General features: G+C 51.7%; 2 protein-coding genes across 2 annotated transcripts; both read right to left on the bottom strand.

Moving 5' to 3' along the window:
• Nucleotides 1-2,959: 2,959 nt before the first annotated feature.
• On the bottom strand, nt 2,960-6,536 carry LOC116995645 (transmembrane protein 121B-like). Its single transcript, XM_033058501.2, has 2 exons — nt 6,375-6,536; nt 2,960-6,080 (listed from the first exon to the last, which is right to left on the bottom strand). The coding sequence occupies exons 1-2, from the start codon at nt 6,534-6,536 to the stop codon at nt 5,013-5,015; spliced, it is 1,230 nt and encodes a 409-aa protein (XP_032914392.1). The 3' UTR covers nt 2,960-5,012.
• Nucleotides 6,537-9,647: 3,111 nt separating this feature from the next.
• Nucleotides 9,648-18,354, bottom strand: LOC116995644 (haloacid dehalogenase-like hydrolase domain-containing 5). The gene is made up of 8 exons (XM_033058500.1): nt 18,274-18,354; nt 17,992-18,192; nt 17,724-17,836; nt 17,056-17,149; nt 16,555-16,588; nt 16,021-16,195; nt 15,542-15,730; nt 9,648-14,983 (listed from the first exon to the last, which is right to left on the bottom strand). Exons 1-8 carry the CDS (start codon nt 18,352-18,354, stop codon nt 14,626-14,628), a joined length of 1,245 nt encoding a protein of 414 aa, XP_032914391.1. The 3' UTR covers nt 9,648-14,625.
• Between the last annotated feature and the right edge of the window lie 2,906 nt (nt 18,355-21,260).

Below are 21,260 nucleotides of genomic sequence, written 5' to 3'. Positions count from 1 at the left end.
TGCGCACGGATTCTCGCGACGAACGAAAGTGCGGCTAATATTCGGGGTGCGGCTTATCTATTGACAAAGACAGCAACATTGTCGAGGCACCGGGGGTGCGGCTTATAATCCGTGCGGCTTGTATTCGTGAAACTACTGTAATTTAATACAGAAAACAACTGTGATTATTGCAAATGAAAGCTAAATAAAATAACATAAATGCAAAAAGCAAAATTTATTTTTGGTATTGTCATCATTCTTTTATACCCAAAAACCACACAGCAGCTGCTCCCAGGCCCCAATAACAGCAGCCAGTCGCCCTGCGCCGCTCCAGGGTTCCTACTGGCCGCCCATGCCGTGCAAGGCGCAGAATAAAGAACTGGGCACCGCCGCCCCAGGTCTCCGCCGGCCCCGGCAGACGCGGGAGCCGTGTCCGTGCCCAGCAGCGCTCCCCAGACCGGCATCCGCGCGGGCCCCATCCTGGCGCTGCGGCGCTCCTGGGATGGCGCACCCGCCGCCGCCGCTCGTCGCCGCGGCTCCCGTCGCCGTGCCGTCGAACTACTGGACGCCACCGCACGCTATTTATGCTCCAGGGCCGGCCAGTCCAGCCAATCACAACCCGAGGCAGCGCCGGCCCGGCCAATCGCAGCCCGCCCTTTTCCCGCCGCGCTCGGCCCGCGTCCCCCGCAGTCCCCTCAAGCCCCGCTGCCGTGATTCCGCCCGCTGCCCGCCGTCTTCCCGTTTCCCTGGTACAACTCCCGGCCGCGACCGGAACGGAGAGCTCCCACCCGCCCTTCCCAAGCCCCAACATGACCTGCCGAGGCTGCGGCAGCGGGGACACGGCTCCGCCGTCTCCAAAGCGGCGGCGGCTGCGGGAACAGCGTCTACGGCGAACGCGGGACGGGGCCGCGACTGATGAGGCTGAGCGCGGCGGGGCCGCCCCGGAATGAAAGGGCGGCTGTGATTGGACAGGGCGGAGAAAGGCGGGCCGGGATTGGCGGGGCTTGGAAGCTGCGAGGCTGCAGCCGGCGGCAGCGCGGGGCGCTCAGCCGGGCGGGGCCAGGGCTGCTCAGAGGGTCCGCGGCTGCGCTGTGTCCCGCTGGGTCCCGCTCCCGAGACCCCCATCCCCTTTCTCCCACCCTCTCTCGTGCCTAGGTCCCGGCTAAAAGGCTTCCGGAGAGGGTATTTTAGAGGGAACACAAGTACTGTTTGTGTAGGAAGATGTGAGGGGGCGTCAAGGGGAGTGAGGTGGCATTTTTGAGAGGACTGCTGAAGTAACGGAAGGGAGCCCAGCAGACAATTTCTCTGGGAAAGCCGAGCCCCCTGTGGAGCGCAGCCTGGGCTCTCCAGGGGTAGCAGGGAGGGTTCAGCACTCGGGACTCTCTGTGTGCTCCTTCCTTGGCAGCAGCCCGTGAGGAAGGGAGGAGAGGCTCTGTGCGGGATGAGGCTGGAGAGAGCGAGCAGAGGAGCGGCCTCGGGCTGGAGAGGGGCAGGAGAAAGGCAAAGGGACCTCCCTGGGGTCACCAGGGCCTGTGGGAAACAGAATGGACACTTGGATGAAAATGGAGGTGAGGAGTGGGTCTGAGCTCATCTACAGAGAAATAAGGAGGGGATGTTTTGGAGGGAAAAGCTGAGGTGATGAGTTCACTCACCCTGGCACAAGCTGTGTTTGCACAAAGAGGGACCAGAGGTGAAGGTCAATCCAAAGCCAACCCTGCTTGACTTCTGAATTCCAGGATAAGTTTTACAAGCTGCCCAATGAGGGATTTTAAATACATAAAAATGAAACGAAGAGCATTAATGAGGTTCCTGGGAATCCCCTTACCTTGTTGTCATAGAATTCTTAACAGAGTTATGAGCTTTTGATGACAACAATGGAGGTCTTTATATGGATTAATCACAGTGTGGGATTTGGGGTTTATCTGGATTTCAAAGCCCTCATGGTGGCCCTAATAAAATGCTAGATAGAGCAATAAAATGCTAAATAACTGAGTTGTGTAACAGAATCCCAAGGGACCTGTGTCTTAGTATGGCACAAATTCATTCAGACAAGTGTTACTGACCCGGACCAGTAATTTAATGTTTGCACAATGTACAGGAGTTGTGTAAGGTGCATCAGGAGAGGTATTGCTTGCACTTGGATGGTACCACCATCTCTCTTCTCCAAACAGAAAGGTTTAAGTGGAAGCAAGAGCTCAAAGAGGAGGGAATTCAAAAGGAGGAGCACGTTTATAAACAAGGCATTGAACATCTTTAAATGGTTTTTTTTTTTTGTAGTAAGCAATTGCAGGAACAGCAGAGCTGCCCTTTTAGTTGCAAGGGGTCTTCTGTATAGCCAACTATAAGGGCTTTACACTCTCCAAACAGCACATTTCCTAACAACCTAGAAACCATGGCACCACAAAGCACAACTTTTTCTACAAAGGAATTCTATGCAACACAAGTGTCATTTTGCAGGGTCATCTGTCCCAGGCAACCTTTTCATTCATGGAAAAATCTGAACTGTGAGTTCACCACCAATGGGTTAAATATGCCATGGCCAGATAAATTTCAAATATACCATTTTTCTCAATAACATCCTAAGTGGAAAAAGGCACTCACTGTTGAAACAGCAACTTTGTTATGGGCTATGAAGGGGTAATGGAGTCAGACTCATTAATAATTGTGCTGTGATTCTTTTGATGTCTCAACTATGCTCACGCTTCAGTGTATTAGGGATTAGCACTTTGGTGCTATTGGGAACTTGGCCATAGGAGCAGCCAAACACAGTTGGTGATGAAAATCTTGGTTTTTTCCTTCAGCTTGTTTTTGGCAAAGTTGGTTGGTTGGGTATTAATTTTTTTTTTTCTTTAGCTGTTTGATTAAAGAATGGAGTAGACCTAGGTTCAGGTATCACCTTATTCTCTCTTCAATAATTATTTCTGAGCTTCTACTACCTATTTAATGCCGAAAAAGGAAGGTGCAAAGAAACAAATACCTGTACAAGCATAATATATCTGTAATTACACCTCCTTTGGCCAGGAACTTAGCATCCCCTCGACACATTTCACATCACATAGTAAAAGTTCACAGTACCAAGTTTTACAATCACAGTCACTCACAGCACCAAGATTGTCCAGATAAGAAGAAGTTAGCGAAGAGAAAGGCCACTGGCCAAAATTCACACAACTGCCCATGTAAGGGCTCAGGTTAAAAATAAAGCACTGGTGGGAAAGTTAAGCCTAGCTTTGCCAACTCTCCATTTAGTGTGAGGAGAGCAGCAAGTCACCCATCCTAGCTGCACATCTGAACAGAACAGCACAATTGACCCATCTTTTCTAGGGGCTTTTCCAGCCCCTCAAAACCCATCAGCCACCGAGAGCTGGGGGAGGACAGCCCCATGGCAGCCCCACTTCTGCCTCCGGGAGCTGGAAGTTACCAGACTGTAAACATTTTGTTGTAGCAGTCCACCAGAGCAGGCAGTTGATCCCACTCTGTGAAAAGGAAGCTGGGACAGAGGCTCTGAAGCCCAAGCCCTGAAGGAAAGAATGAATGTGTGTGCAGAAGAAGTCTGGGCTGCACCTGCAGTCCTGCCATGGGGAGCAGTTGGTTGTGCTTTATTTCCCCTACCCATCAGGACAGCTTGAAAAGAAAAGGAGAAAAAAAAAAAAGAAAGAAACCTTGCAACAGCAAACTGTTGTTTGTCACAATTATTGCAGCCTTGCCCAGATAACAAAATATAAGCCTGGGAGGGGCAAAGTCCTTCCTCCAAACGTGGCCTGTGTGCTGCTTCCATGGGGCTGGTTTAAGGAACAGCTGCAGCCAGGCAGAAGAGCAGGCCTTAACTCCACCCAACATTCATGGAGCTTAAAACCAAAGAAAACTGTGTTCCTATGAGAGGTTACTAACAATTTTTCCCCACCTACCCTAAACCACATGCACACAGAGAACAGGGTGCTGATACATGGGCTTTCACCAAAGCTCGAGAGCCCCTCTGCCTCAAAGGCTCCTGCAGCACTTTTCTTTCTGTGCTGAAAAGTGAGGTTCACTGAGCATGGAGCCCATCCCGAGCAGTGCCAGTGTCCTCTGGCACTTTGCAGGCTTAGCCCCATCTCTGCTCTCTCAAGCAGGCATGGAAGGAGGCCAGAGAAAATTTTTCAGCCTTTCTGGCTGTGTAAAGGAAGACCCTATGCTCTGTGCAAAAGAAAACAAACGCTGATCCCGTAAACATGCATATTCACAGAGAAATGGGAGCCCCAGCATCTGGGGATGCCAGCAGTAGGCTGCTGTAAACCCTGTTCTCACCAGAAATAAATGTCTTGGTGGTTATGAAACAGGACCTAAGCCCTGTTTTATGTCCATGCTGGATTGGTTTCTTAGCATGTGAAGTCAATGTAAGATGCAAAAGGTTGAAGCACAGAGGTAGACATTTTGGCTATGAGAAGGTGGCTCATGGGCTTAAGTGACCGAGAGGCCAGCGTGCTTCCAGAGGTTCCTTAGCTGGTACAAAAAGGCCTGGGAAACACAGGCAGCAGCTTTGCAAGACCCAGGGAAACCAAAGCATGCTTCCTTCTGTCCTTCTGGAGGCAACATCTGCTGGTCAGGCCCCTCTTGCATCTCATTATTGTGGTCAGCAGGAGTTCTTAAAGGAGGAGACAAAATGCACTGGTCCTTGTTTAGGACGAAAAGGAAAAACGAAACCTTTATGGTTACAAAGGAACACAATGTCCTGGGACGGAGTGGAAGGGTGGGACCCTCCAGACAGTGGAGAGGCAGAAGCACTAGAAGAAGTCTTGTCACAAAGGACAGGTGCATTTTCTGGTGACCAGTATCACCTGTAGGCTCCTGCAGGTAGTCGGGTTTGTGCGGAGCTTCCGCTGCTGGATGTGTCCATGAGGAAGAGAGGAGGGGAGCGGGAGTCTGACAGGGAAGCCCACGTCCCCTTCCCCTGCTCGGCCACGGCGGAGGGAACCTGAGCAGAACACAGAGACAGAGACTCTGCCGGGAGCGGGCCCGGAGGCGGCGGGAGCTCCTCCGGGGGCGGCCAGAGGGGCTCAGCCCTGGGCGGTGACGGCCAAGGCGTTCACGTACCCGTGGGGCCCCACGTCCACATCGGAGAGCCCGTGGGCCAGCGGGGCGGCGGCGGGGGCGGCGGCGGCCGGGCCGTACTTGGCGGGCGGAGGGGCGGCGGCGGGGCGGAGGAGGCAGCAGGTCTCCAGCGCCTCCAGACCGCGACAGGTCAGGAAGAAGAGGTTCTTCAGCATGAAGAGAGATAGCGGCTGCTGGTAGCGCAGGAGCAGCAGGCAGCGCAGCGCCAGCAGCGGCGCGTCCAGCAGCCCAGCGGGCAGCAGGAGGTGCAGGGCGAGCCGGGCGGCGCCGGGCGGGCTAGCGGCACTGAGCTCGTACAACCACAGCACCGGCGAGGCCAGGCAGAGGAAATAGACGGCGATGAGCAGGTAGCGCAGCGGGGCGGGCAGCGGCGCCGGCCGGCCGGGCTGCAGCACCAGCTCCAGCAAGGAGAAGCTGTCGAGCAGGTCGAGGCAGGTGGCGAGGAAGGCGGCGGCGGCGCGGTGCTGTGGCGGCGGCTGCGGCGGCAGGAGCAGCTGCCCGGCTCCCTCGGTGCCGATGGCCCGCAGCAGGCAGTACAGCAGCGGCGCAGACAGCGCCAGCGTGATGCGGAAGCCAGTGGTGCCCAGCGGCAGGCGCAGCTCGATCAGCTCCAGGATGGAGGTGCCCAGGATCAGCGCCGCCTTGGGCGTGAAGGCGATGGAGTAGATGAGCCAGGCGAGGTGCGCGTAGGCGAAGTCGCCGCCGCGCGGGGGGACCCCGGCCCCGCGACCCCCGGCCCCGCGGCCGCCGGGGGGGCCGTGCAGCAGCAGCGGGTGCGGCGGCGGCGGCCCGGGGGGCGGCGGGGGCCGCTCCCGCCGGCGCGCCCGGCTGTTGCGACAGAAGAAGATGCCCCAGCCGGCCGCCAGCACCAGGTCGGTGGCGATCCAGCTGCACCAGTACAGGTCGGTGACGGCGATCAGGTAGAGGTCCAGCAGCGCTCCTTGCCCCAGCAGCAGCACCAGGGACAGCGCCTGGAAGCCCCAGCGCCGCCCTCCCCCCGCCCCGCCGGGCCCCAGCAGCGCCCCCGCCGCCGCCCCGCCGCCCCCCGCCCCGCCGCCCGCCGCCGCCGCCCCGTACAGCTCCGCCGCCGTCATGCTGCGGCCCGGGCTGCCCCCGCCGCCGCCGCTGCTGCTGCTGCTGCTGGGGAGCGACGAGGCGGCGGCGGGCAGCGGGGTGGCGGGCGGCGGCACCAGGGGCTTGCTGATGCTGCTGCTGTCCTCCTCCTCTTCCTCCTCCTCCTCCTCCTCCTCCTCTTGCTCGGTGCTGCTGCGGGGGCTGCGAGGGCGGCGGGCCCGCGCCGAGCCCACGCTCGAGCCCGAGCCCCGCCGGCTGCCGCCGCTGCTGGAGCCCCCCGGGAAGAGGGGCTGCCGGTCGGCGGCGTGCGGAGGCAGCGGCGGCGGCGGCGGCGGCGGCTGGAAGGAGCCCGAGGAGGAGGAGACCGAGCGCTGGTTGGAGGCAGCACGGTGCATGGTCCTCCCCGGCCCCCGAGCCGGCGCGCCGGGCCCGACGGCCCCGCCGCGGCCCCCGGCCCGCCCCCGACCCGCCCCCCGCGCCGCCGCACCGGCCCCGGGCCCGGCAGCGGCAGCGGTGCGGAGCGCCCGAGCGGGCGGCAGCCGGCGGGGGAGCCCAGGGGCGGCGCCCAGCAGCAGCCGCAGCAGCTGCCGGAGCCGGGAGGGTGGGTGGGCTGGGGCTGCCGGGGGAGGGGAGGAGGGGGCGAGAAGGAGAAGAGGAGGGGGAGGAAGGCGCTCCCGCCCTGTCCCCGAGGATGCTTCTCTTCCACAGCTCGGGGAGCATCCTGCCTCCTGCCTCCTGCCCCGCAGGACCCCCGCGCCTGGACCGGTCGCCCATAGACATGCCACTGCACCCACATCGCAAACTGCTTCAGTGCCCCCGATCTCTCTAGGCTGGCCAAGACAAAGACCAGTTGGCCTGGCACAAAGCCTACAGTGAAGCACTCGTTTGTGGCTCATCTGTGCTCACCCTACATTTGGTCTGTTGTGCTTGTTCATAGAAGTCTTTAATCCCACCAATTTTCTGAGCTGAGCCAATCCACATGCTGAGGGCCCTGCCCAGCTTGCCATGATGGGACATAGCGTTTAAATTCATATGAGTTCTTACTTCTACTGAAAGCAACAATCGGCACCTCTATTGACCCACTATTAATGGCCTCGAATTGAGCTTAATAGCAGGCTGGATCATCACCATCACTAATGGCTTGGCACATCATGTCCCAAAGTGGCTTGATGCTCAGCACCACCAGTTTCTCATTTGTACCTGTGCTCACCAGCGATGAGCCAGCTGCTGCCTGACCATGATGTGAAGCACATCAAATGAACCATCTCCACTAATGTCTGTATTAACTACACTTTGCGATAAAGATCCAAAATAGCTTCATGTTTTGAACATGTTGCTACATCAACGCATGGGACAGAGCAAATGTTGCTTAGTGCTGGCAAAGGACATCCAGGACAGCAGTGACAACCATCTAATACGTGTTGATGCAGGCTCCCTCAGGAGCCCTGCTCCAGTCAGTGTCCCTGGCTGCTCTTGGCAACAAGGAGAAATCATTCCGGGGCTCTAGGAGAATTCATGCTTAAACTGGAAGCAAAGAGATAACTGAGTAAGGGAAAAGGAGAACTCGGGGCTGGATTGACATAAAGATTTCTTTGGGCACAAGGAAGATGATTGCTCTCTGTGTTGCTCTTTCATGTTGCTTGGCAGGTGTTGGGAGTTGCCCAGCTCAGGATAGCTCAGAGTGGTGTGAATGACATCAAGCTGTGCCTCTGAATTTGGTTACCACAGAAAAGCTGGGTTAGATGGCAGTGTAAGTCTGTGTGGCCCATGGTAGAGAGTAAAACTACATTCTTGTGTTCTGGATCCTAGCTTTTATCCAAGGTGGGTGGGCGCCTTCACCTAACTCTTCTCAGGGTAAGCCAATACTTGTCACTGGCATGATTCCTGTGTGGTCAACCCTCAGCATCAACTAAATTGGTCTTGCTCATTCACCTGGGCCACTCAGGGCAGCAGCCCTCATGCAGGGAGGGCTGGTCCTGCCCTACCTGGGCAGCAGACAGTGACACCTTTGCCTTCTTGGCTGATTTCCTGAGAATGCAATTGGCTGGACACACTCAGCTGCTCTGGCAGCCTGCACAGACACTCACATCTCTGCTTTTGATCCAGGCACTCATTTCATAAAAACATTCCCCAAAGCTTTGGGTGGCTGTCTGGCGTCCCACCTGCTGGGGTAGAGGGGATTTGGGGGATCCCTGGCTTTGGAAGGGATGTCACCCACAGCTCTGTGCAGGCCTGGGAAATGGGCTCTGACCCTGCCCCTGGGTGATGTGGGGAGGGAGCTGGATGCTCAGTAGGTCTGCTGAGCTGAGGCTGTGAGAGCAGTGCAAGAGCAGACTCGTGGAAATGACTCTCCAGACACCATAGGATACCTGCTGGAGCTGTGAAGGGACCTGCATCCAAGGTACACCGGTGGGAACAGGGAGGATCTGTGGTTGCATGGCAAGAGGAGCTATGACAAGGAATTGGAGAATACCAGGAAGGAGAGTGGAAGCTCAAGGCCTTTCTTGGGCTGAGCATGGGCTCCAACAGTGCAAACAGAACCCAAACAAAGAGGTGAGGATAAGAAAGGAGCTTATTTGTAGGAAAGGAAGCAGAAATTGTGCCTCTGCTTCAAAATGGGGATGAGGGAGAAATGACTTCTACTCGAGAAAGCACTGAAGAGCTTTTTGTAGCACACTGTAGGATGAGACATGACAAGCTGATGCTTCCCATGTGATCCAGTTATTTAATGCAATGTGCAGTCCTTGCATGTGTTAGTGCTTAACCATTACTGTTAAAACATTAAAAAGCTAAACTATAAATAGCTTCTACTCTTCAGCAGCTCCCAAGCGATGTTTTTGGCTTCTTTATGTGTTGATGTGTATGCATGGAGATGTGTGTGCATACATATATTTAAAGGCAAACAGCAGAGTTTTGTGCAATAGTCATACCAAATATCTAAAATGCTACCATTTTTAGCTTACACCACAAGTGGAAACAAGTGTGCCCTCAAAAATACCCCTGCTGGGGTAAGGCAAAACTTTCTTGAGGGCTGAACTTGGCAAGAAATAAAATAATGAGTCAATTTCTTGGGGGAATGAAGAAGGAAAAAAAAAGAAAGAAAAAGAGGCAGACATATGCCTGAAAGAAAGACCAGAAACTAGATACCTAATTATACCCTGCAGTAAGCTGTCAGAAACTGGCAGCAGTGGGAGGGAAGGAGGCAAAGCTGATCTCAGGGAGTTGGAGCATAATCTGCTCCAACCGTACTTAAAATGCCTTTTGTGTGGGAAAGGAAGCTTCTGGGATTCTCTGACCCACGCTTTGCACTGCACTTATCTAACCTATTCAAATGGTCAGGGCTGAAGTTACAGGTAAGTGTAAAAAAGTTTCACCTGGCCAGCACCAAATTCAACAGTGCCTTGGCTTCTGAAGACAGTCTTTGTAACTAAACTGCTGATCCTGTGTTATGGTTCAGGGAATGCAGATCCTCTTCAAAAGGATACAGAAGTGTTAACAGTCTATTGCTTGTAATTACATTTCAGTTCAAAGAGCTTTCAATACCAGCAGAAAATGCCAAGACATTTCTTTTCATGCTTGTAGCAGGGTAGAAGCTTGGAGAGTGGGCTTGGGGTTTGCTTTTGGTATTTTGTAGTTACAGTAATTTCGCGACCATAAGGTGCACCGGACTATAAGGCGCACTTTTTTTTTTGCCGCAAAGATCCGACCTTGAGGAGAAAGTTCTTCATTGTTTAAATAACCGAATAGTAGGTTTATTTCAGTGAGTTAAGAGAAGTGTTTTCTTGGTGGCGGTTTGGTTCCTAGAGAACATGTAGCTGCCTTGCTGGTGTGGGGTTTCAAACTGCTGCAGACTGGATCTATGAAGTGTTCATCAAACTGACTGTGGCAGTAAAAAAAAAAAGAACATAAAGATTTGTGCTTTTATAATTGGGGTTAGGAAGGCCTGGCAATGGAAGGGTTTGGGCAGGCCCCTAAAGTTACCAGGGGGAGCAGGGACCAAGCACTTCACAAAGGTTACCCTGGCAGGCATATCTCACAGCATTCCCCTGGGACAAAACTCTTCCAGGGCTCTCAGTCCTTTTGTTCAAGCTGGTTCCTCAGTGTTTCACAACTGCCAGTGTTTAACTCTGTACCTTAGGCTGGGTAAGGATCACTGTGGGACTCTAACTTCCAGCTCAGACTCTCCTACAAGGGACATCTTAACCCTAATTCTCAGGACTTTGCATCACACTTGTTTTGCTGTCTAATGTGTCTCCTCTGAGCTGTGAACTTTGTAGATGGGAAACTTTCTAAAAAAATGTAAGAACAATGCAAGTGAATTGGCTCTTTCTAGATTATTAAAGATGGTGGTTTCTCCTAGCAGGATCTTTAATTTTCTGTTGAAATCAGAAGATTTTGATTCTGGTCTGAAAGTTTGCTAGTTAATTGCTGAAGGGTTATCTTTCAGGATGGTTCCCTCAAGAAAATCTGATAACAGCTTGAAGAACAGAAAAAAAAAGAAAAAGCAAAGAGAATTTGCCCTGATCATCTTTTAGGGTAAAGATGTGAAAGAGAGCGAGATAATACCCATTAAATGTACACACAGGAAGTTAAAATTTATTTCAAAGAAAACACCTTTTATTATTTTCATATGTGCTTGAACTTTTGTTATTATTTTACATATGTGCTTGAACAAAGCAGCAACTCTGTAACTGCATTGAAATTAATATGAAATCTAAAATAATCACAGTTTGTCATTTCTCTGTTTGATATAGAATCACTCTTCTGTAGTGCACAAGACATAATCTGAAACATTACCATTTACTGGAGGGGGAAAGACATGGCAGGATTAGGATGGGAAGGGAGGGGACACCAGTGTTACCTGGTGCCCTGAATGCCAGGTTAGTAGTTGCATGTGTCCTGTGGAATAAAAGAATTGACTTTTTTGGCCAACATGTTATTGCATGCCATAAAAGCTCTTAACTTCAGATCCAAAACAAGGCCTATCCCTTGGTTCTTTCCTGCTTTTCTCAGTTGCAAACTCCCTTCTGGCTTGACTAAATCCTGTTTATCTTTGGAAGATGGAGTTGTTAGGATCAGGTCTTTGTCCTGTTCGTTGTACAGGGCAGTGTACCATGTGAATATTAAGGTATTGGATGAGCAGTGAAGTCCCCTCTCCTGCTTAGTCCCACAATCTGCAAAGAAGGATGACTGCTCCAAAGGACAGAAATACTGTTTCAGAGGCACCAATTCAGAGCAATACATGAGACAAAGGAAGAGTTTTGTTCCAGCCATGCTGGAAACTAATTCCAGGAAGCCACAGTTCCAAGGAAAAAGGATTTCACTGAATTCTGGCAGTAACACGTGCCCATAAATGAACTGGAGATAAGCTACAAGCCAGTACAGCACTCTAGCACAACTCAGGGAACACAGGACACTTGCCAAGCAATTTCATTAACAGAAACCTTTCAGAATCAAGCCAGTGTCCAACAGCAGCTGGAGGAGCCAGATTTCCTACTCCATCCAGTGGGTCCATGCAATTCCCAGGCAGGGACTTGGACAAAGTGCACTGTTTCAAGGAGCTGAGAAGGGAATGAGGAGAAAGGTCTTTGCATTGCTCAGACCAAGGGCAGTCCATCTGGCTAATTAGTGCAGAGATCAACAAAGCAGAAATTTTTATGCAACCTTACTTGGTATGAATCAGGGAAAGGGTACAAGATACTTCTAGATTCCTTCTTCTCCCTTCTGTTCAATTTTAACTCGCAAGCAAAGCATTTTTTAAAATTCCTTATCACTGAAGTTCCTCCTATGAATTTTTAAGACTCACAGAACACTGGTGAAAAAAAAAATCCAGAGCTAAAAGCAGATTTAGCATCTGAAGCAGATTCACATCAGTCAGCTCACCTGTACTGCTATTCCAAAGATGGAGATGCCTGGCTCCTTCCCTGTGCAAATTCAAACCTCTTCCTTCCCTGGAAGAGGTGCCACAGCCCTCAGGGCATGGTGGTTCAGCAGCACCTTTTCTCTGAGGAACTGGCACCACACTTAACAAGAACAGAGCTCTGCCAAAGGCTGGCTGCAGATGGACAGACCTCAGCATTTCTGCAGTCAGCACCCACACACTGAAGTTGTAGCTCTTTTTTCCTGCCAGCAAGCAGCTCCCTGAGATCTATCCTTGAGGACCATTCCAAGGAATCCTGTGGAAGTTACCACCCAAGTCAGCAAGTACTGCAAGCAATGGGAGTGTTCCTCTTTCTGCAGTGGATGGCACACCTGAAAAGTGAGGCTGAGGGACACTGGAGCTACCCTGTGAATAAATGGGGTTTGTTTGGGCTCCAGTTTCAGGCTTTGCATGCTGAGTGCGCAGCGTAACTGTGACTGTGGAGAGGTGCTGCAGCTAAAGGACCTTCCCTGTCTGATATCCCAAGTCCTTCCCTGTGCCTGCTCCTCTGGGAACTGCAGACAAGGTTTTGTCTTGTGCAACAAGATGAAATGGCAATTTCCTTCTCTCTCCAGTGAAATGAAAAGGATTCAAATCTGTGTTCCTCCCACTGCAGTTGCTTTTAGAAGCAGCCAAGCAATTCTTCTCCGGATGAGAAAAAGAAGAACCCCAGGCAGCGGTAAGAGAGGAAGAAACTGCTTCTCACTGTGGATTTCACAGGAGGGAAACACGTGCAAGGAGGTATTTTTCTGCTCCTATTAATGAAGGACAGAAAAACAGAGAAGGAACTCTCTTGCCTGGGTAACTGAAAGAGCAACTTGGTCTGCTTCACGCAGAGCCTGGCACAACTTAAGAACAGAGCCTACACTGTAGTGACCTTCCTAGGAAGATACATCAGTTTTTGAGAGGATGGAGAGCTGCTGGAGTAGAATTTCAGTGTACACAGATGCTGAGATTTGAATTAAGAACTCAAACTTCTGTGCAGAACATCCTGTTTGCACCCTGTGTATGAAGCTGTCTAGTAAAGCAGGAAAAAGGAAAGAAGAAGCAGAGCAGACCTGATTCTGATACTTCAGTGTGGTGTGAGCTGACTGTAATTAGGAAAACCAATTCAGTTGTGCTGGCTCCAAGGCTTTTCATCATATACACAGGCAGATGTGTGCTTCTAAAATCATAGTGCTCCTCTGGAATTAAGACATTCCTCACTAAGCCAAATCTTTCACATTAATTTCTCACTCAAACTTGCTTATCTTCTTTGGAATGTCCATAGAGACACAAGTCTTGTCTTTCTATGGATAGCCTGAGCTAGAAGAGGCAATAGAAGGTGCATGTTGTTAGGGAAATATTCCTGGGCAGGCAAGTCCCAGTTGCTAGTTCTCATGTTAGGGGGATTCCACCTGCATGTTAAAGAAAGAGGAGGGACCAGAGGTCAGACTGTATGGGGTATCCCTGAGCTGTAAACCACATGAAGGATGAGAGGAACAAAAGAACTGGAAGACACAGACATTTGTATTCTAAAAAATCAGACCTGGGGATCTGGGCTCTGGTACCATACTAGTCTGATGATCTTCTCTTTGAATCCTTGTATGCCAGGAAGGAGCAAAGGTGGACTGTGACTCTTTTTGTTTGGCCCTTGTTACAAAGATGGGCCCCTCTTGGAAGCTGCGCCAGCTGGAGCAGGTGAATGTTCCTTGCAATAGCTGGGATCAGAGTGGGTGCCAAAAGAGCCTCTTGCTGCAGCACTGAGTTCTGGGCAAAGACAACTCTGCCAATTCAAACTCTGTGGTGGTTTCCTCTGCTACAGAGAGCAGGCTGCTGGCTCCCTGGTGGGAAAAGGCAGGGGTGTTTACAGAATGCTAAATAGTGGGGAGGGAACAATATAACTTTCACCTCAGCCCTGCAGTAAGTTGCTCTGGCTTCTTTTGAGGGGCCCTGCCTTTCTACAGCTGCCAGATGACTGCAAAACAGAACTTTGTTTCAGACTGACAGTGATGCAGTGACAAATGCCCAGGCAAAGAGAATTTGTTAAAGTCTGTAGGCACTTATTCTTCACAAGGAGAATGTTAAGACTTAAAAGCCTCCTCTTGGAACGGTGCCACCACAGCCCAGCTTCTGGTGTGCTGCAGTCACAGCCTGGACAAACAGCACATTGTACAAATGGCTGATGGTGGCTCCTTGTGTGGGGAAGAGCTTTGCCCTCAAACACCTCACAAAGAGGAGGGTGGGCTCCCCTGATCTTTGCACACAAAGTGTGGAAAAGAATGAGCTGTGAGAGCTGAACAAAACTGGGATTGTTGGGACAAGCCTACTCCTTATACCCTGTTTCCATTATGGCTCAATTACAGCTGGCAGCAATGTATGGTCACAGTTGAAAGTCTGTCAGCTGTAAGGATGGCAGATGAGTATCAGTAAAATTAAGAGGCTTTTAGTGCTGCAACAGGGAGTTTTCTTTAACGTTAGCTTGATTAGAAAATCACCCCAGGTCCCTCCCCATTTTTCCCCTCTTCCCTTTCCAGTACATAAAACCCCTTACAGCAGCTCTTTAGGCACACCTGTCTTAACCCCTAGCTCCAGTTTTCTTTTTTAAAAGCAAGTTGCACAGCATGATCCACATCCTGCACCACGTAGGATGCCTCCACCAGGCTGGGGTCGAAGCAGAAGTCCCGATGTCCATGGAACACTGTCTGTGCTGTCTTCTTGGGAACATCACTGTTGTGGCGGTAGACCCCAGTGCAGACCAGAATCGACTGGCAGCACTCCACTGAATTGTTGCAGTCATGCCTCAGCTCCAGGGAAACCTCAGCCTGGGGGCTGGCTGCCTGTGGGCTCCTCTTCAGCCCAGCCTGGACCTGGTTCTGCTGAGCTGCCTTGAGGTAGTTGTTGTAGAGGTTTGCCCCATAGATGTCAGACATGGGGTTATCCCTGGATAAGGTCACAGTGTGAAACAGAAATGAGAAACAAGCCCATGCATCTCTCTCTGGCTCTGGGGCACTGAGATTAAGACAGCACTGAAGGAGGAAGGGGTGTGACATAGTTGCTAACATCAAGAGGAGCAGCTGCAGTGGGCGAGTGAGTCCACCCACAAGTGAGTCCCTCAGGACATGTGCACACCCCAAGCACCCACAGCAATTACAGCCATTACTGGATTACATTCCCTACATTCCCAAAGTGTTTGGCCAAACTGAGCTAACAGTACTGCATCAGGGTCTCTTAATTTTGTCTTTGAGTCACCCTATGTGCACTCTGCATCCTAGAGTCCACAGCTTAGCTGTGCAGGGTACAAAAAGCAAGCAAGCCTCTGTTCCAGGATGTGAGACTCCAGAAATACCATGGGAATTTTGGTATTAACTTCAGAAATACCCAGAGGGGAAAAACGGAAAGGCAAGTAAGAAAAAAAAAAACTCCAAAAAAACAAACAACCCACTAAAGACCAGTCAGTATGCAACTCCCTAAGGAAACCAGCAGGAAAAAGTCTCTTACCCAACTGCATAGAGGTGTCGGATGGGAGCCTTCCAGCCCTGCTTCTCTGCCTGCTGTTGGATCAAGTACTGGGCATAGCGGTAGGTGACTGGGCTGGGTTTGCCAATCAAGGCCTCATACTTCAGCTCCCTGCCTGTCACCTTCTTGTAGATGCTCTCCAAGCAGAGAAGGAAAGTGCCATGGCCAAGCCTGCCCCAGAAAGGAGGTCATCAGCATCCCCAGTAACACCACTGAAGCAGCAAGTACTCCTTGGTTATTGCCTGTTTTGGATACGGTGTCCACACACACCTCCACAGGCAGTGGTCTGGCTTTCGCTCCTCCCCAAGTTTTAGTCTTTATTTCTCTTGCAGCTTTCATGTCTCTGCTGCTAATTACATCACACAATCAAGCTCTTAAAACATTCAAAAACAGTAGGAAAAGATCACCTGCACGAGAAGAGTATGACATAGGCTAAACCAAATAGCACATGTGCTTTTCACCTGGGCATCTTGGCTTCAGCCATCCACAAGAGGTCCATGTTGCAGGCAAGGATAGGCAGATGAGGGTATGGTACATCTTGCAGCTCTTCCCCAGGGTTCCCATTGCTCAGGAGGACATCAGTAATGAGTTGCAGGCTTGTCTCCCACCTCACTGGCTCACCAAACAGAATCACCCCTGCAAGATTTTGAGAGCTGTTTGGAAACTCACAGCATGCAAAAGCCACCTGCTAACAAAACCGCTCCTCTGTGGGCTGCCCTGGCAAGTACAGCTACCAGTGGAACATGGCTGGTGCCTGGGCTCCAGTCTGCACATCACTGCACCATGTGCATCACTGCTCCCAGATATTGGCACAGAGAAAAGCTGCTTTTATCCAGCTTTTTGCAGCAGTGAGGTTGCCTCCTGGCTGTACCCTCTGAATATGCTGCCCATAGATAGGAGTGAGCTGACAGCACACCATCAGCTCCCATCCCAGCTGGCCTGCCTTGCTCCTAGCTCGGCTTGCTGCTCATATGTAAACACAGGTCACTGCTTACCTTCTATAGTGGGGAAGCCAGTAGCTGGAGGAGGCTGACAGAAAAAAAGGAAGGCTGGATTAGTAATGCAAAACCTAATGCCATCTCCAAAACAAAACTAAAAATGCCCTCCTTTGAACTTGCCAAGGCAGCTCCATAACAAGGCAGGACAAAGCCACCTGGAATCCTGAAGGAATTTTTTTTTTCACCCTCCCCCATTCCAGATGGGATTTCACAGATCTTGCACTCCTGTCTCAGAGCTGGAGATGTCAACCAAACCATCTTACCCCTCACTGCAAGGAACAGCAATGGAAGGCAGGTGTGGCATGAGAAAGGAAAAGGGAGTCACTGCCTTTCCTGCAGGAGCCAACACTGGGAAGAGCAGAGGTGCTGGTTGCTCAGTGTCAGTGCCAGGCTCTTGCTAAGGGGCCAGTGGCCAGTTGCCCTGTCCCTTTGCTGTGTGCTGTGAACACCTCTGCACCAGAACACCCCTTCAGATTCTAATTCCCTTCAGGAAATTACCAGTTCTTTCGGCCTCCGGCTCAGGTCCACCATGTCTAACAGGGGATACGCCTTCCTCAGGGCCTCTATGGTGACCACATGCTTGAACCCCAGGCTAGTTCAGACCATCAAGGAATGTTCTGCAGACTGGCTTATTTGGTTTTTGTTTTTTTAAGTGACAGTTTTTAAGTTACTTGCAGAAGCATCTATAGGATTAAGGAATGCCAGTCCTAGAGCACAATCTCGATGCTGGCAGCCAGATAGGGACACCTTCCACTAGACCAGACTGCTCAAAGCCCCATCATATTTGAATTCCTTCAACTGCTGTGAGATTCTGGTGAAAACCTCATCCGTGGGACAGATGGGAGTGATCTCTAATGGGCTTTGCCATGGAAGAATAGGAGGAGCACAACTTCATCTCAAAAGTGAAAGACACCTAAAGCATGTCCTCATGGTCACATCCCACCAACAGAACAGCAATCACGGAAGTCATGAGCGTGAGAGGCCAAACACTGAACAGGGGAACCAGGAGGCGACCAGCATGGAGATCAACAGCACCTGAGCCTGACCATAAGGTAAACCCCATGATCTTTGTGTCTCCTCGTGCTCCAGAAGCTGAGCAAGCGAGGGGCAGGGCAGGAGCAGCCGCCTTTAGCTGGGATGAGGATGCACAGAGGCACAAAGGATACTTGCGGGCGTTCTCCTCCACGGGTCCCTGCCCGTCCACCAACATGCACCTCTGGTGGAACTGGCTGAAAAGCTGCAGGGGGCTGTGGGACAGGATCACCTGCTCCGGAGACACCTGCGGGACGGAGGAGAGCCTGGCTGGGACCCGCAGGGAGGATCCAGCGCCTCGGGCCGGGGCCGAGCCGCGCACTCCTGGCGCTTTTCCCTCCCGGGGATGGCGCGGGGTCCCTCCTGCCGCTGCTCCCACAGCAGCTGCCCCGCCACCATTACCTGCAGCTCCAGCGCCTGCGACAGCTCTCGGGCCTTGGCCGAGGGCAGGCAGTTCCCGGCGTTGGTCAGGAACACGACGGGCACCCGCAGCCGCCCGTCGCCGTCCGCCAGCCTCTGGAAGGCGCGGCGGGCGGCGGGCAGGGGCTGGCTGCCCCGCACCAGCACGCCGTCCACATCGAACAGGAACCCGAAGGCCGGCGGCTGCAAGGCGAGCGGAGGGCACGGTCAGCCCGGAGCCTCCCCGCCCGCCCCGCCACCGCCCCGCGACCCCTGAGCACGCACCCGGCTGCAGAGCCCGCGGGAGGGCGGCCCCGGGCAGCGCAGCAGCGCCCGGCCGGCCCGCAGCGAGCCGCGCAGCGCCATCCGCCCTTGTCACCGGGCACGGCGCCGCTCCCGAACTACAACTCCCATCCGCCCTTGTCATCGGGGGCACAGCGCCGCTCCCGAACTACAACTCCCATCCGCCCTTGTCATCGGGGGCACAGCGCCGCTCCCGAACTACAACTCCCATCTGCCCCTTACACCCCGGGCATGCTGGTTTCTATGCAAACCCTTTTTACCTACAAATAAATAGCCACCTTTTTTTACTCTTTTGACAGACTGAGTGCCTCTTTCCTGCAGCATGGAATAGAAGTCTTGATGCTGAATTCAGCGGAAGCCCTTCCATACCTTGGGAAAGTAAAAGGTCTATTTCACATCCGTGGAGATAAAACAATGTTTGTTTGTTTTCTGACTGGGCTTGGGATCTCCTGAGTCTCTCAACAGGGCAGGTTTAGCAACTATGACTTTAGCGTCAATTACACACTGTAATTGTTCGTTTTTACGCTTCCATTTCCATGAAAACCAACCTTAATTTGTTTTTGATCCACTTTAACACCTATTTGCAGAGCTGTTAAAGCACTGAGAGATACACAACTCAGCGAGACATTTGTACAGATGGTTATTCCTCCTTAAGTGCTTTTGCCTTAACTGAATCACCTGCTCTTTGTTTTTTGTGATTTCACTTTAATTTCTCAGAAGTGTTTGCAGCTCATCCTGCTCTGGCAAAATTTATGCTGGCCTTGGAGACATTAGTTAAAATATTTAGCTCCCTGAAGGGCTTCAACCTACTTCCACCAGCTCGAGGAAGCCAACTACAGCTGCTCTGGAGTGTGCCTTCTCAACTATGAACAAACCAGAGCCCTCCAACCCGCGCCTTCCCTGGCTGTTGATCAAAAATAGTCAAACACTTTCTGGAACTAACGACAAACACAGGAGCCTTGTCTCGAGCACTTCTCACCCGTCCACCAAGGTGGTCCCTGCTGGAAGAGTGAAAATGTGATTGATTTGCTGTGATTTCTGCTTAGGGTATTTGCTAGGGTGGATTTATGGCCTTTTAATGGTGCAGCCACTTGCAGGTTGGATTGTTTTGGCTGCGGGTTTCAGTGCCTCTACACTGAACTGCATTGTGGGCGTTTGTCAGTCTCTTTTATTTTAAATATAGGGATGTCTTTTGCCCCTTTCTTCCCATTCCTGAGGCTTGAAGAAGAGCTGGGAGAGACATCCAGCCTGTTCCCTTTTGCAGAGACGATTTGATTGTTTAAAAAAAAAAAAAAAGTGTATTAAATATCCAGGAGTTCTGGGGAGGGAGGGGTTTTGGGGCTGGGGGTTTTGGAGGAGAGGGCTTTATCCCTCCATCCTTGATGCGGGTTGTTACCCCGGCGCATCTCTGCGGGAGGAGCTCCCGCTCCATGGCCCCGGCTGATAAGGGAAGGGGGAATGTAGAGAAGAAAAGGGAAGGGAAGGGAATTCCTCTGCAACAGCTGTACCCCAAATACCTCTGGGAATCATCTGTGTGCCCTTCTCACACCACCCACAGGAGATTCCCTCTTCTACCCCTGTCCACACCGTGCTTGGATGTGTCTCCCACCCCCTTGCGGAGCTCACTATAAAGACAAGCAGAACAGGCACTTGCCCACAGCCTTCTCCCGTGGGTCCCTGTGTAAACCCTGCAGCTCTGTTTTCCCTGGACTCACAGCCCTGTCATCACCCCCCTCTTCCTGACCTTCTCATCCCCCTGGAAAGCAGCCCTACCTTCCATCTCTTTCCTTACGGCCCGAACCAACCCTCCCCCCACAGTTTATCTCTCCTCTTCCACATGCTGCAGCCTGCTCATGGAATGATGGACAAGCTAAAGGTTGAGAAAATACAGTAAAATGCCTTTCTTATCCTGTAATGACCGAGGGGGAGGACACAACCTGATAAAAATGACAAGCCAGGAGAACTGAGAGCCAGCCCCTTCACCTGCCTGTCCCTCAGTGCACAGAAAACACTTGATAGACCTACTGTGATTGCAACTGCAAGCCTGGAAAGAAAGGAATTAAGGACTCAGCCAATTAGAGCCACAGGTTTCTGACCAAGGAAATGGCCTTCTGTTACCTGTGAAGAGGCTAATTCAAAGACTCACATAGGAAGAAAACCTGAAGCAGGCTGATCATTTGGAGCTGGTGGAAAACACATCTGCAGCCCTGTGTTTTATGGCCCAGAGGGCTTTGCTTAGCATCTGGTACCTGCATAGTCCCGCTGAAGTGATGGAGGTTCACAGAACAGATAGATCCAGCTGCTTGCTTGGGCCTGTCTGTTTTCAACCACTCACTTTGCTCCTATGTTTTTATTGGCATGATTTTCGACAGCAACCACTAGTGCTGGATCAGCCATTTCCTGGCAGTGAGAGACCAGGAGGCAAACATTTCATCCTCTAAATTGCCCCAAAGGCAGTAAAAGATGCTCTGCAGCAAACACTTGTGCTGCAAACAAAGCTCCATCCACCTCCCATTTAGACAAATTGAAGCTGAAGAGGGAGTGACAGATGGGGGAGATAACAGGCATAAGGCTTTAGGTATTGCTGTGGCTGCTTGAAGTAATTGTAACAGAAACTTCCAGGAAATTTCTACTCTCCTTCCTTGCTCCTGAGTCTGGATGGAGACTAAAGCAGGTTCTTTTTGGCTCTTTGTCTGCCTTACTCAGCCTTCCACCACCCTTGAGGCTGCCTCCTCCTCTTTCATCTCAGATATTGAAGCTCTCTCAAGCTGCACTCTCTTCCCGTGCCCACCAGCAGTATTTTGGGCAAAGAGCCTCACGTTGTGCCCTGTAGTCACCTGGTGCTCCACAAGGCAATTCTTTGAAAATAATTCACTTTATTTGGAAAGAATTAGCTTTCTTTGAAAATAATTCACTTTCTTTGAAAAGAATGGGCTGATTATTTAATCTTCTCCTTGTTTCCCTCTATT

The sequence above is a fragment of the Catharus ustulatus genome, chromosome 4 (genome assembly GCF_009819885.2).
Source record: "Catharus ustulatus isolate bCatUst1 chromosome 4, bCatUst1.pri.v2, whole genome shotgun sequence".
Classification (NCBI taxonomy): Eukaryota; Metazoa; Chordata; class Aves; order Passeriformes; family Turdidae; genus Catharus; species Catharus ustulatus.
Note: the sequence above shows the minus strand (reverse complement) of the source record. Positions and strands in the feature narration are given on the sequence as shown.

Bases quoted from the DNA above. Each gene is read 5' to 3' on its own strand.
- LOC116995645 (XM_033058501.2), bottom strand. From the start codon at position 6,536: ATGCACCGTGCTGCCTCCAACCAGCGCTCGGTCTCCTCCTCCTCGGGC. The intron at 6,081-6,374 runs GTGGGCTCGGCG...GGGGCGCTGCTG, and splicing joins GGCGGGGCTCGGGCTCGAGC to GGGCCCGGCGGGGCGGGGGG.
- LOC116995644 (XM_033058500.1), bottom strand. From the start codon at position 18,354: ATGGCGCTGCGCGGCTCGCTGCGGGCCGGCCGGGCGCTGCTGCGCTGC. The intron at 18,193-18,273 runs GTGCGTGCTCAG...CTCGCCTTGCAG, and splicing joins CCCGCGGGCTCTGCAGCCGG to CCGCCGGCCTTCGGGTTCCT. The intron at 17,150-17,723 runs GTATCCTTTGTG...GGTCTGAACTAG, and splicing joins GTGGAGGAGAACGCCCGCAA to CCTGGGGTTCAAGCATGTGG.